Source organism: Lolium rigidum, chromosome 1 (genome assembly GCF_022539505.1).
Source record: "Lolium rigidum isolate FL_2022 chromosome 1, APGP_CSIRO_Lrig_0.1, whole genome shotgun sequence".
Taxonomy (NCBI): domain Eukaryota; kingdom Viridiplantae; phylum Streptophyta; class Magnoliopsida; order Poales; family Poaceae; genus Lolium; species Lolium rigidum.
In genome coordinates this window covers 108,180,171-108,193,794 of record NC_061508.1, presented here as the reverse complement: position 1 = coordinate 108,193,794, position 13,624 = coordinate 108,180,171, and the positions used below count along the sequence as shown (strand labels likewise).

General features: G+C 48.0%; 1 protein-coding gene across 1 annotated transcript; it reads right to left on the bottom strand.

Annotated features, from left to right (window-relative positions):
- Positions 1-4,926: 4,926 nt before the first annotated feature.
- Positions 4,927-8,924, bottom strand: LOC124648060 (chloroplastic group IIA intron splicing facilitator CRS1, chloroplastic-like). Its single transcript, XM_047187916.1, has 8 exons — positions 8,203-8,924; positions 7,131-7,581; positions 6,799-6,929; positions 6,185-6,535; positions 5,941-6,097; positions 5,520-5,812; positions 5,368-5,427; positions 4,927-5,236 (listed from the first exon to the last, which is right to left on the bottom strand). Exons 1-8 carry the CDS (start codon positions 8,878-8,880, stop codon positions 5,198-5,200), a joined length of 2,160 nt encoding a protein of 719 aa, XP_047043872.1. The 5' UTR covers positions 8,881-8,924; the 3' UTR covers positions 4,927-5,197.
- Between the last annotated feature and the right edge of the window lie 4,700 nt (positions 8,925-13,624).

Genomic DNA, 13,624 nt, shown 5'->3' with positions numbered 1-13,624 from the left:
GGGAGCCGCTCTTGGAAGTCTGGTTGATGAGGTAGTTAGAGTGCCCACTATCATTCGTTGACAACAACAAACACCTCTCAAAAACATTTTACTTCTGTCTTTAGAAAAATGAAAAGCTCTAGCACATGTTAATCCCTGCTTCCCTCTGCGAAGGGACAATCTTTTACTTTTATGTTGAGTCATCATCCTTTCCTTGAGCACTTTCTTGAGAGCACAACTGTCATTCTTAGTATAATATGCTTGTCCCAAAATGTGATTAATTGTGGTATAACTTTGATGCTTTTATCTTTGATAATCTCTACTTCCATCCTTTCCATGAACTTCAAAGGTGTCCGAGCATTTATGTTTTGCTGTACATATACGGGCAAGCGAGATACCACTTTATCATATCCTTTTATGAACATTGCAATCCTGCTGATAGACATGATTCATGATGCTTATTATTAATCTGTTGGTACCTTTTCCATGATTGACATAGCTATTAGATGATTTTATTTGCATGTATCTTATTATGAATTGCTTAAGTACTTGCCCATATCATGAGAATATTTACATCATATGAACAAATGTGTTCGTGAGAGTTCTTTTATCGCACTCAGTTGTTAACTGAATTGTTTGAGGACAAGCAATAAGCTAAGCTTGGGGGGAGTTGATACGTCCAAAATGTATCTACTTTCCCGAACACTTTTGCTATTGTTTTGCCTCTAATTTGTGTATTTTGGATACAACTAACACGGACTAACGTTGTTTTCAGCAGAATTGCCCTGGTGTCTCGTTTTTGTGCGTAAACTCAACTTTCGGGAAAATCCCCGGAATTTATATCAAAGGGCTTATTTTTCCAGAAGATTCACGGAGCCAGAAGGGCAGGCCAGGGGGCCCACGGCCCCCACACCATGGGCCGGCGCGGCCTAGGAGGGGGGCGCGCCGCCCTATGGTGAGGCCGCCTCGGCCAGCCTCTGACGCCCCCCTCTGGTGGACTATTTAAGGGTTTCGATCTAAAAACGCGAGACGGGAAGTCGAAGTCGCCAGAAACCATCCAGAACACCGCCGCCATCGCGAAACTCCATCTCGGGACCACAAACTCCGTTCTGGCACCTCGCCGGGACGGGGAATTGGAGGAGATCATCACCATCATCACCACCGACGCCTCTCCATCGACCAGCCATGTTTCCCCCATCCATGTGTGAGTAATTCCCTCGTTGTAGGCTGAAGGGGATGGTAGGGATTGGATGAGATTGGTCATGTAATAGCATAAGATTGTTAGGGCATAGTGCCTAGTATCCGTAATTGGTACTTTTATGATATTGTTGCAACTTGTTATGCTTAATGCTTGTCACTAGGGCCCGAGTGCCATGATCTCAGATCTGAACATGTTATTGTTTCATGATGATATTCATTGTTTTATGATCTTACCTGCAAGTTGTATACATACATCGCTGTCCGGAACCCGAGGCACCAAAGTGATAGAAATTGGGACAACCGGAGGGGAAGGCGGTGATGTGAGGATCACATGTGTTCACAGAGTGTTAATGCTTTGCTCCGGTGCTCTATTAAAAGGAGTACCTTAATTTCCAGTAGATTCCCTAGAGGCCCGGCTGCCACCGGCTGGTAGGACAAAAGATGTTATGCAAGTTTCTCATTGCGAGCACGTACGACTAAATATGGAATACATGCCTATTGATTGATTAGTACTTGGATACCGTTTTATTATTATCTGCAAATGCCCTATCTTGATTGTTACATGAGTTTCTCTCATCCATGCAACGCCCGTCATCCGTCTCTGTGCCTACAGTATTTTAATCCTGCTATTTACTATAATCACTACTGCTGTCTTTGTTACTCTGCTGCTGATATTTCACTACTGCTACTGCTATAAAACTGTTACTACTGATAAACTGTTGTGAGCAAGTCTGTTTCCAGGTGCAGCTGAATTGACAACTCCGCTGTTAAGGCTTTCAAGTATTCTTTGTCTCCCCTTGTGTCGAATCAATAAATTGGATTTTACTTCCCGCGAAGACTGTTGCGATCCCCTATACTTGTGGGTCATCAGTCTCCCAGATCGGATGATGACGGTGCTTCCTGCGTCGTTCTACCTCTTGGGGCATCATTTTTGGAGCAGCAGCTGGATGGAGGTGGATCTTTGGTGGAGTGGTGTTCATCTACCATGTTGACGTTGATGATTCTCGGCGGCGTGGAGCTGCAAGGTATCGAAGACGGGCGCGGACTGCTGGACGCGTGCATGATGGTGGAGCTGTATGGCGTCATGGTGACATCGACGGCAGGTCTGGCAAGGTCAGTGCGGTGATCCCTCTTGAAGATGGGTGCGAGGAAGACGGCGGTAGCGATTTCTGTGGCATGTGTGTTTGCGTGCGATGAGCTGCTTGACTGGATGTGCTTCTTACCTGCTATTGGGCAGTTTGGGAAGGCATTTGGTTGTTTGGATGATGTGAGTTGGTATTGTGTCACCCCCTTCATCCCTCTGTAGGTTGAGCAAGGTGGCTTCGAGTTTGATTTTTTTTTCGATAAAGGGAATATATTAATATCAAAAGATATCACAACAACGCACCACCCTAATGGCACTACGGATGCACAAAGCCAAAAAAAGGAAAAAAAAACTAAGAAATAAAAGTCCCGCTACAGTATCTCGGGCCTAACAACAGCAATACATCCACCGCCAAGACAACAACTGAAATACAGACTCTCCAAAAAAGACGCCTACAAGAAGGAAACAGTGCTCTAACACCGTCGTCGCCAGATCAAAGATCTTAGGTTTTCACCCTGAAGATAGTCCCCGCTCTCAAAACAATGCCTCCAACAAGGTCATTGCCAGGCACAACCAGTTAAGGCCAGACCTTGGGTTTTCACCCTGAAAGGTAGGACTCTGAACTTCACCTGTGTTGTCGCCCCCACTTTTATATCGCTGCTGTGAAGCCCGGAACACCAAGCTAGTCCCTCAACAGCGCGGAGACTTGAACCTCCCTTAGCTAGTCCTCCCCTCCGGCCTTCATGAAATTCTCTTCTTATGACTTTCATCATGGATCCATAGTCACTTGATGTCAACACAGAAAAAGAGCTTCGCGCCGCTCCCTCCAGAACCAATCGGTCGAAATAAAAGCATGGGTGCGCATAACCGAATACCACCGATCCAGCAAACTCCAGGCAAAAAGCACTGTTACATTCGCCGGCGGAGCCTTCGGAACTCAACACACCGGCCAAATCGCGAGTCCAGGCCTCCGGTAGGTCTTCCTCTTCACGCAAGAGAGACCCTAGGACCGCCGCCTTTATTCAGGTCGGACCCCCATGTCGGCAATTTTTTGTATTGCTCTTGTAAGATGTAGTGAATAATCTAATAAAAAAAGCCGTGTGCATCCCTTGGATGCAGAAGCTGGGTTGATTTTTCCCCATTTCGAAAAAAAAAACATGTTCGGCGGAACGTTTCTGTGGGAGTAAGATGCACCAGGTTCAAGAACGCACCGCAGAGGCCCAAGAAGGAGCTAAGAGCATCTCTAACAGAGCCCGTAAATCCCGCCGGAACTGAATTTTTCCGGCGGATTTACGGGTTCGGGCCGAAAGTGGTGCAGATCAGCGCCCGAATCGGTTGGCCGGCCCGAATCGGAAGTTCGCGGGCCCGAGAAACTGGACCGTCGACCCGTATATATACAGGTCGTGGAGGGGAGTTGCGTTCCAAAACCCTACTCCCTCCGCCGCCTCCGCTGCGCGCACGGTTGGACTTCCGGCGAGCAATCGCGGAGCCGCCGCCGCCGCTTCTCCTCTCTTTCCACCACCACCGTGATCGCGGATTGGCGGGAGCAACTCGCCGCCGCGCCCCCCTGTCTTCCAGTCGGAGGCCGAGCGGTGCAAATGGAACCGCAGCGAAGGCGCTCGGAAGCGGAGCGCGCGGCGCTGGACCAAATGGGGTCTGACGCCGCCGGGGAAGCTCGCGCGCTATGCAAATAGCGGCGAGGGGTCGTCCTCGGCCGCGTACGGCCGTGCGATGTGGCGGCCCGCCTCCGACAGCAACGACGACGAGGAGGAGGAGGTGCCGGTACGCACCCTCCAGCTGTAGTCCGGTGACTTCGTCCTCAACGACGACGAGGAGGCGAGGGCGGTGCAGCAGGTGTCCGTCATCTCCGCCGCCGAGGCGCGCGCGCGCTTCCGCCGCGAGGAAGCGGAAGCCGTCCGTGCCGTGCGGGAGTACGAGGCCGCGCAGAAGGAGGCCGCCGTCCGCCGCGTGAAGCAGGAGGTCGTCGACCTCGACTCCGAGTAAGCCGCCGACGGTGTAGTCTGCCGCGGCGCTTATAGTAGCTCGCCGCCGGCGAAAATTAGTTAGTTTTGGAGGTGGTCGCCGACGACCACCTTAAATGCGATGTACCTATCGATTCGTAGCACCAGAACTATGATAAATATGTTTGAATTTCAGTTCTACTGCTTGTTTGCGATGATCAATTTGCCGGCAATTTTTGAAATCAACGTTTTTGGGTTCGGAATACGGGTGCTGTTCTGCGCCACGCTAAAAATCGCTCGCTTTTTGTTTTTCGGGAGACTGAACTCAGTTTTTTCGGTTCGGCAGAATAAGGGCTCTGTTAGAGATAGCTCTAAAACGGAAGCCCCCCAAGCCATGACCTGATCTGGGATCCTTCTCCGGTTTCAGTCCCAGTCCAGTCACAGTGCTGTTCCATTTAACAGAGAGTAAATTTGACAGACGGGTGGTAGTTAATTCCTACCGACATGGAGTTAAGATTGTTAGCCGTTCAAACAAGAAAAGATTTAAGCTTGACATAATTTTCAGTTTTTTATAGAGCATATCTCCCTCAAACCTGACATCTACTAAATTGTCTTCGTCTAATCAAGAAATGAATCAATAGCTGTGCTTTCTGTGTCTAATCTCGTCCATGATATCTTTCAGTAACATCCAGTGATTGATTGTACCAAAAAAAAAACTGCTTTTCTCATTCATTATCACCAAATGTGGAGAATAGATTTGCTGAAATGCCAATATGTACATGAACAGAAAATTATACAACTCTACAATTGCAACACAATCATCATTTGTACTGTACAATTTCATCTGATTAACGGAAGCCCCTGCTCTCTTTGGGCTTTGCAGCGTGTAGGTGACAAACAGAAAAAAAAACTAGGTGAGATGGTTATTCAATATCGTAATTCATTTCCATACTCTGTTTAAATTCTCCACTGTTCACTGGGTCAGTTTCCTGATTCTCATTGTCACGTTGGCCTGCAGCACAACAAAAATAAAAGCACAGATAAATTTCTAGCCACAAAAGTGTATGAAAATTGACTTCACTATTGGATGGTCTAATGGTGCCCTTGATACTTCATATTCAAGAAATCATGTTGTCAACTCACCAGTCTCCAGTTCAATTCCTCAATGGATTTCTGTCTCTCCCAAACATAATATTTCATTGACTGCAAATCAAATGAAAGGAGCTAAGATAAGGCACAACACTTGGTGAAATGGATATTTGGCAGAAAAAAAAAGGTTTCATGCGTATCCCTACCCCTCGTCGCTGAACCTCAATTGATCTTCGTAATGCTTCTCTTTTAGTCAGAAGATTACTGGGTTCTGATTTTGTTGGGCGGCGATAATTCTTTCCACGGTAAAGTATTATGGCGTGGCTGTTTGTGAGCTTTTGTGTTGCTATTAACATTCCTCCCGTCTCAACTTCAAGCAGCATCGATGTGTATGTTATCTGGTAAGCTCGAGTCTGCTTGGTAATTACTTTCACAATCTCTTTGTGTTTCCAGTGTTGATGAATCTCTTCAATTACACCATCAAAGATACCACGTCTTCCTGCAAGGAAAAAAAAGGATACATAATTTTTGGGATCAGAGGAGGATAAATAGCTTTTCTTGGTCACCTGCACAATGATACGAGCACGTGTGAACACAAATGCTATAGTTAAATGCGGAAAGCTATACCAAGGAGCACATGCTCATCCATCTTTAGGCCAATCTTTCGGAATATCATCATTTCCTCCTCTGTCAAAAGTTCTTTGTCTGAAGATGGCTCTGAAGGGTTCCAGGAACTATGAAGCTTTGCCAGCGCCTGGTTGGATCTTTCAATCTTCTTAGTGAGCTGCAGTACAGACCAGTTTTGTTTCGTTAGGAACTATTAGAAGTTTGAGGATTCCAAACAAGAGCATTAGTGTAGATCAGGTCTTACAATGAAAAGCCTCCGTTCCTGGTCTTTCAGATCCTTCTCCAATCTGTGCTTCTCAGCCTCTAGTTCTATCATGGTCTGGTTGTTTTCAGTTGTTTCATGCACATGGTTAACCTGGAAATCCTGATACTCCCTGAAAGTCCCCACAGAACTTTCCTCAGATGGTAAACCAGCATATATCTGAAGGGAGTCAATCACCGTTAATCGGGCTTCTTCTTCCTTCACATGCTGGGCATCTACCCGTGCCTCTTGTTCAATAACAGACCGCTTAACTCCACCAGGAAGAAAATCCTTGCCTCTATATAGAATAATAAAAGCCTTGTTTCTCAATATGATAGTTCCTCCAGTAAGATGCTGCACCGAGGAGAATCCATTTTACACAAATGAAGATACAAAGATGAACCAATCATCAAAAGAAAGACAACGACCGGGTTACCAATTAAGAATCACTGTAAAGAAAGCATGAATGCATACTTAACTGCTTATTCTAATATACTATCATAGAGTTCAAGTTCCCACAGTATTCTGTACAGTACATCAGTTTGGAGATCTCGTGTGTTTGATAGTTACATGCACAACAAGTAGCATAACAAGATTTCATGTGGAACAGTACTTGCCTTAAGATTCCACGCCATTTGTTCATTACTGGTATTCTGGATACCCACTTTCACTGCAATCTTTGCTAGAAGGCTCTTTTCCCAAAGCTTTAGAATAGCAGCAGCCAAACCCTGTAGTTTTGTATTCCTGCCTGCCAAATATATTAGTTCAGACATATTTGTGATTCTACAATGTTTCTTGTGGAACTTTAAAGTGACACATGCATAACATAATAAGAATGTAGAGTGTGGAGGCAGTTAACACTTAATCATCCCATAAAAGCACAGCTATTTGGAACTTCCAATTTACTTAAATAACATGAGCAAGATATGGGAATTAATACCATACTCACCTAGGGCAAAATGTGTCGGCAAAGGGTGTGCAAGCTTGCGCAAGTATGTCAGTTCCCCATCTGCTAGTGTCGGTCTCACACCAGGAGGACATTGTCTAAATGGTGTCTTGTAACCTGGGACAACTTGTGGAAGGAGATCAGCATCCACAGGCAGTGGTGTGTTCCACCACCAATCTATAAACCGAGGTCCCAAACTGTCCAACAGTCTGTTGACTTCCCTTTCATAGAGTGTTCCTTCGATAGGTGCTTCATATGTATGAACACCAATGCTTTGATCAATCTCTCGGAAAGCACCATGAGCGCCACCATTGCCATTGCTTAAAGACCCGGAGATGCTTCCATATGTCCTTTGGGGCTCAGGGATAGTACATTTTAACACGGGAACTTTCTGAATATTAGCTACGAAATGTATATCTCCTTTAGTCCAAACAACTAAGCCTCCTGATTTTTCCTGATCAAAGGGAAGTAAAATGTGAGATTTGATGTTTTGGGGCAATCCTGTTAAATGGGTCATTGAAGAATTTAAATAGTTCATAAATAAGTAGGTTTTGCATCAAAGTAATCTCTGGCCACAATTTCTCTAGGACGCGATGATGAGTGCCTTCACTCAACAGCTCCCAACTCACCAAAACATAAATCTACCAAACATCAGAAAAAAAAACAGTGGCAAGACCTATGTCATAATTTCAGCACAAATACTCTTTGCAAGATTAGCACCATGCTGCCAACATTTCAGTATCATTTGCAGACCTTAGACTATGCAGTTCACTACAGTTCCAATCCACCATTATCAGTTTAGACCATTTATATCAAAATTCACATTTCTTTGCCACATACATGTACGCAAGGGATGCAAGCATTCCTAATTTGCATTTCTCAGCACACTCTACGGAAAACAGATAATCGATAATGTGCCTGCATCAATAAGAAATGCATCCATGTAGCATCTCTTGCATAAAATCGCACTATCTATTCATCATGACTATGCACCAACATCAAAATGTTTTTCGCTCCTTTTTTGAAGGAAAAAATTGCTCAAAACCAAGTTCAGCAGACAGCATATGAGTCTCACCTCCAGGATCTCCCTTGCTCTGTCCATGCACCGCCGGAGCGGCTCGACGACTCGAACCCCAGCGAGCTCCTGGCCGCTGGACCACTCCCTCCGCACATCCTCCACCACCTCGTCCGTCACCCCGGCCTTCTTGGCCCGCACCCACTTGTCCATCCCACGCGCCGCCCGCCGCAGCCGCTGCAGCTCGGCCGCCTCCAACACCCGCTCAGCGGGCGTCGGCTCTGGCACCTTCTTCTCCCGGCGCAGCGCGACCTTGAGGTCCTGGTCCCTCGCCGCGGACCACGGAACCGCCCTAGAAGTCGGCCTCTCTTTCCCATTCCTCTCCCTCTCCTCTTCTTGGCCTCCCTGCGGCCGGTCGATCGGGAGGTTGAAAGGGATGAGAGTGCTGCTGTTAGCAGCGGGCCTGGGTTTCGTGTTTGGCGGGTCGGAGAGCTCCAGGGAGCGGACTCGGCGGATGATTCCGAGAACGGCGCGGCGGGTGCGGCCGCCGGGGACGCCGGCGGTGAGGGGATTGCTGGAGGAGCTGGTTTTCCTTTGCGGGTCATTCTGGGGCTTTGAAGGGGCCTCGATGTGGTTTGGAGGTGTCACGGATGCGGGGATGTTGGGGCCGTGGAGCCATGGTGGCGGAGGCGGCTGCTTTGGGGACGGGGAGAAGAGGGGGAGTGGAGGTGGCGCCATGGCGGGCTGGGTTTGTTGGGGAGCGCAGGCGTGTGGACGACAAGAGGGCCTCTTCCTTCTCAGTTCTCACGAGGGTAGGATCTCTTCCAACAATATATTTTTGGTGTATATTACTTGTATTTTATTGGTAAAATTATTAATTGAAATGTTGCCTCAAAATACTTAGTGGCCTCCTCCGTCTCATGAAACTTGCCTCAATTTTATCTAAATTTAGATGTATCTAGATACTAAAGAGTGTCTAGATACATCTTAATTTTGATAAGTTAAGACATGAGACGGATTAAGTATATTGTGTCTTAAACTAAAATTTGTTTAGTGTGTCATAGTTGCAATTGAATAATTTTTGGTTGCACTATAGTTGCAACTTGATTTTTCTTTTCAAATGTGGGCGATGCTATTGGAATGAGAATTAAGTTAATTACGTATATCATTTGAGTGAGGCACTAGCTTAGTTCTTCATGCTTTGGAACCGGGCTAGGGACCTTCGTCCTAGTCCTGGAGCGGGATGATGTGCTTGTCAGGCGATGAATGCTATTCTTCCAAGTCATGTATGAAGCTTTATTCATTGGCGGTTGCGGTGCACCTGGAGGCACAGAAATGACGTGGCCTTCAACGGTGGGGTGGCGTCGCAGGAGGCCATTAGGAAGAAGATCAAGGATGAATATGATAGGTAACTAATAGATACAAAAGGCAGAAAAGAACGTCAAGATGTTGGTCATTTATCCTAACAAAAAGCAAAGAAGGTCCAAAGAAAAGAAATAGAAGGGCTTTCTTATTCTTTGGTTCGTGACTCGACTCACCATGGTCATCTTCTCTTATCATGGGAGAAAGATGCCAAACATAGCCACTAGAATGGTTGCATAAAAATAGCGAGAGCCAATCCTCATTTGGTCACCGTAGAGCATTACGGATCACCGAAGTCATCTCCATCACCGTACATAGAAATACGCATTTCACTGTCACTAAATATAGCACAGAGGCCCATCGACAATCACTTACATCGATGTATTCGCTGATGTGGCGACTAGTGGGCCATGCCTTTCAGCCAGTACCTTGTGCAGAGGGACTATATCAAATAATAAAAATCAAGGACGCTAAACCGCAAAATTGATAAAAGGGATAAGGTTTTCCCCCTCCCAGTGCCCTTCCTCTCCTTCGTGAGATGTGCCGTCACACCCTGTGCCCGGCTCCAGCCACCTCCTCCTCGCTGGCCCGACCTTCCTCCTCCTCTTCGTACGTCGCCCTTCGTCTCCTTCGCTCGAGTGTCGCCCCTGCTCCTCCCGGCACGCCTCTCCCTAGCCTCACCGCATCACATCGACCACGCCCAGGGAACAGGGCACCACCTCACGCTTGTACACTACACGAGGTTGAGCAGTTCGGGATTTAGGTGATGGGTGGGTGGCACCGACCATCTAGTCTTGTCCTTCGCTGACCCGGACTTGGGTAGATGTTGTGGGCTTCTCGTTGCTGCGAGTGTCGGTGCCGCCAAAGCCCCCTTCTAGATGTTGCGAGGATTTTGTTGGCATCGCCATTTTGGCTCTACTTTACAGTCTCAGTTTGCCCTACTACACATGGAGCTCCTTCATTTGGTCGTCGAATGCATCGAAGAGGTGTCTCGTCCCATGTGTTAAGAAGTGGCAACAATCAAGCTTTTGTTTGTGTGTGTTACTGGTTCTTTGGAGTGTGGAGACTTGGGTGCTTCATGTGAGTCCTCTGTGCAGGAGTCGTCTATAGTTGTTGATGATGGTGAGGCTGAGACAACGTCAAAGGTGGGTGATGAACCCATTGCTGACAAGGCCCTAGAGAAGTCGTCTCTGGTTGGAGAAGAATGCACCTTGCTTGTTTCCTCCCACGCGATATGTCCTTTCCGTCGCCGCAACACGATGTGTCTGTTGCCTCTAGGTGCAAGGACATCGATGAGATCATGGCTCCGGTGATGTTGGTCATGCACGAGCTACTCCTCTGTTGATGGCGAATATGTAGGTAGACTCGCTTGAGACCTTGGCGGTGGCTTCTGCACCTCCACCGGTGGAGCCTTGCCAGCCACTTGACTTTGTTGACTGTGGTGACAAGGTTAGTGAGGAAGGTGCATTGACAGTTTGACACCCCAGTCCGACACTCTCTTTGCAAAAGAGCTCCACGACTTGCTTGTTAGTCTATAGGTGGCTAGCCCCGGATTATGGCAAGGAGACATACTGCTTGCGTCTTAGCGGGGAAGGCTTCGGAGGACATGATTAAGAAGGTGGAGAAGTTTCTATCTCTCGGGAGGGTAAGAACACCTCCAGCCGTTTGAGCCCCCCAGGGCGAATTCCGGACGTAACTACCGCCGGATTGGATGAAAATTGGGCGTGGGAGGGCACCCGGTTCCCAGTCGCTCCCCCAACATTCGCCCAACTGCGACGTTAAATTCGAATAATCATCTTCCCGCTACACAAAAGCATCTCCCAATAGTTCGGCGATCGGATCAGCCACATACCGGCGATCTAAAAAAACTAGAGGATAACAGGGACATCGACGGTCCCTTCCTACAGCTTGTCTGCCGCGGAGTCAGGCGGCGATGCATCGTTGGCCGCCGGAGTCGCAGCGGCGGGAGTGGACGTCGGAGGAGAGGAGGAAGCACTCGACGGAGGGGGTCGGAGGATTTCTTGGCGATATGATGGCCGTCGTACCAAGCCCTCGTCTCCTCGTCCATCTTTCCATCATTGTTGCCGATCAGGAACGCCAGATCGGTGTTCCTCTTCTTCGCCATGGAGATTGTCTTCAGCAAGGCGATCCGGACGCCATGGTTGGCGAGCATCTCCTTCCACCTGATGTCGTACTTGTCGTCCCTTCCGGCGGCGTGCGCCCTCGCGTCGGCCCAGCACTTGTCGAAGGACGCCTGCAACCTTTCGGTGGGACGGTCTGCCTTCTTCAGTTCTTTGAGCTTCTTCTGGCCGAGCTCGGGACGGCCCGCCGACGCAGCAGGGACTCCCCGTTCTGATCGTCGGCGGCACCGCGTGACGCGATCGCTGTCGTTGCCCTGGTCTCCTCTTGCGTGAAGAAACCCGGGCTCGACGCGGCGGCCATGGAGCCCGACGTGATCATCTCATGCATCACACAGTCGTTCGGGGCAGCATCGCGCCCAACGACGCACCCGCGCCGTTCCCGGGTTGGAGAAGGAGAGTGGCCCTCGACGCAGGGCAGGCGAGATGCCCTCGTACGCGCCCAGGTGGCCGCCGTCGTAATCCAGTGGCGAAGGTGTAAACCTCGACAGAGGTTTGGATTGGGTGTATCTCGTGGAACATGGCAGGTGACGTCAGCGAGAAGTTCGAAGGCGAGCCGATTGTACCTTGGATTGGCCATGAACCGGAATAGGACGACGCGCGGCTGTCCTATGCTCATGGGCACGGAGACCTTCTTCGCTTGTTCATCCGCTGCGGCCCTCTTCGCCAAGAGATTTATCTCCCTCTCAACCTTGCCGCGAGTTTCGGTCTGGCGACGCTCCACATTCGCCGCCCACCTTGCGTTTGACCAACCCGACGGCCTCTCTTTTGGCGCCCGCGGCTTCCTCGCCTTCGGCCCGCCGTCGTCGGTGATCTTCTTCGGCGGCATGGTGGTGGAAGGGAAGAGGAGGAGCTGCAATTGTGGGAAATGGCGGTAGCTATTCCGAAATTCGGCAGGGAGAATGGGGACATTTTGGAGGGAAAACGAAACAAAATGGAGGGAACTAGCCTTTCTGTGGCCGACACCACGGGCCCGCTCGACGTTTCGCGTGCATTCGTTTTGTCCGAACTCCCCGAGTGTGCATCGGGAGGCGGGGATGGCCTGGGCTCTCCGGATGGATTAAGGGTTGTAATATCCCAGGTTTAGAGACGATCGAGGGGTAGAAATTAGAAAGGGATGTGCATTGCATCGTAAAATCTTGGGAAATTTTGCGCTTTTATAAAAACTTGCATCCTAGGGGGAACCAGTTTCTCTCTCGACACCACCTTGGGTTAGGGTTTCGAGAGTGCGATAAACTTGGACCTATTTAATCTCAACTAGGGTTTCGAGAAGAGAGGTGAACAATCTACCTCTCAACTTAAGTTCCATGATTGAATTCAAACAAGTTATGTTTGAATTTCAAATTCAAACATCAATTAAGTACATTATAATTCAAATATAGATAATTCATTAAACAATTGAATAATCAAGAATATAAAATAATATAACACATATTTAAAGCTCATTAGAGAAACCTTGAGATTTATTGATTAACACACAAGATACAAAGTCATTTACAATATTATTATGAATTATAATTATTACAACACATTACAAAAATTAAATAAATGAAAAAGAAAATGAAAATTACAAAGATATGCAAATGGCTAAACTACTAGCTAAATTCTTCAAGAATTCTTGATCAACACTTGATGAAGAACTTCTTGAGCATTCCTTTGATCCCTGCATATTAACACAACACATAGAAAAGCAAATTATGCCAAGTTGCAAAGCCACTTGGCAGGTTAGTGTAAAAATGATCAAATTGAGAGGATAATCTCAACACTGCCGGGGAAGCCAAGCCAAAGGACCAAGTCCCAACCTGTGAAGCACACAGGCAGCTCACAGGGTGTGTTGCATGCACAACAGCACACACAGGCTAGGGGAGAGTCACCAAAGTGACCTGGTAGTGCTGTCGACCAAGGAAGCAAGGTAAAGGGGGTATAAAACCTTTTCACAGCCAAACCCTAGATGTTCGTCGACAGCAGCTCCACAGGGTAAG

Excerpts from the sequence above, each read along its gene's own strand:
- LOC124648060 (XM_047187916.1), bottom strand. The coding sequence starts at position 8,880 with ATGGCGCCACCTCCACTCCCCCTCTTCTCCCCGTCCCCAAAGCAGCCG. Across the intron at positions 7,582-8,202 it reads GAGCAAGGGAGATCCTGGAG|GAAAAATCAGGAGGCTTAGT; the intron begins GTGAGACTCATA and ends CCCTTTGATCAG. Across the intron at positions 5,813-5,940 it reads GGATGAGCATGTGCTCCTTG|GAAGACGTGGTATCTTTGAT; the intron begins GTATAGCTTTCC and ends TTTTCCTTGCAG.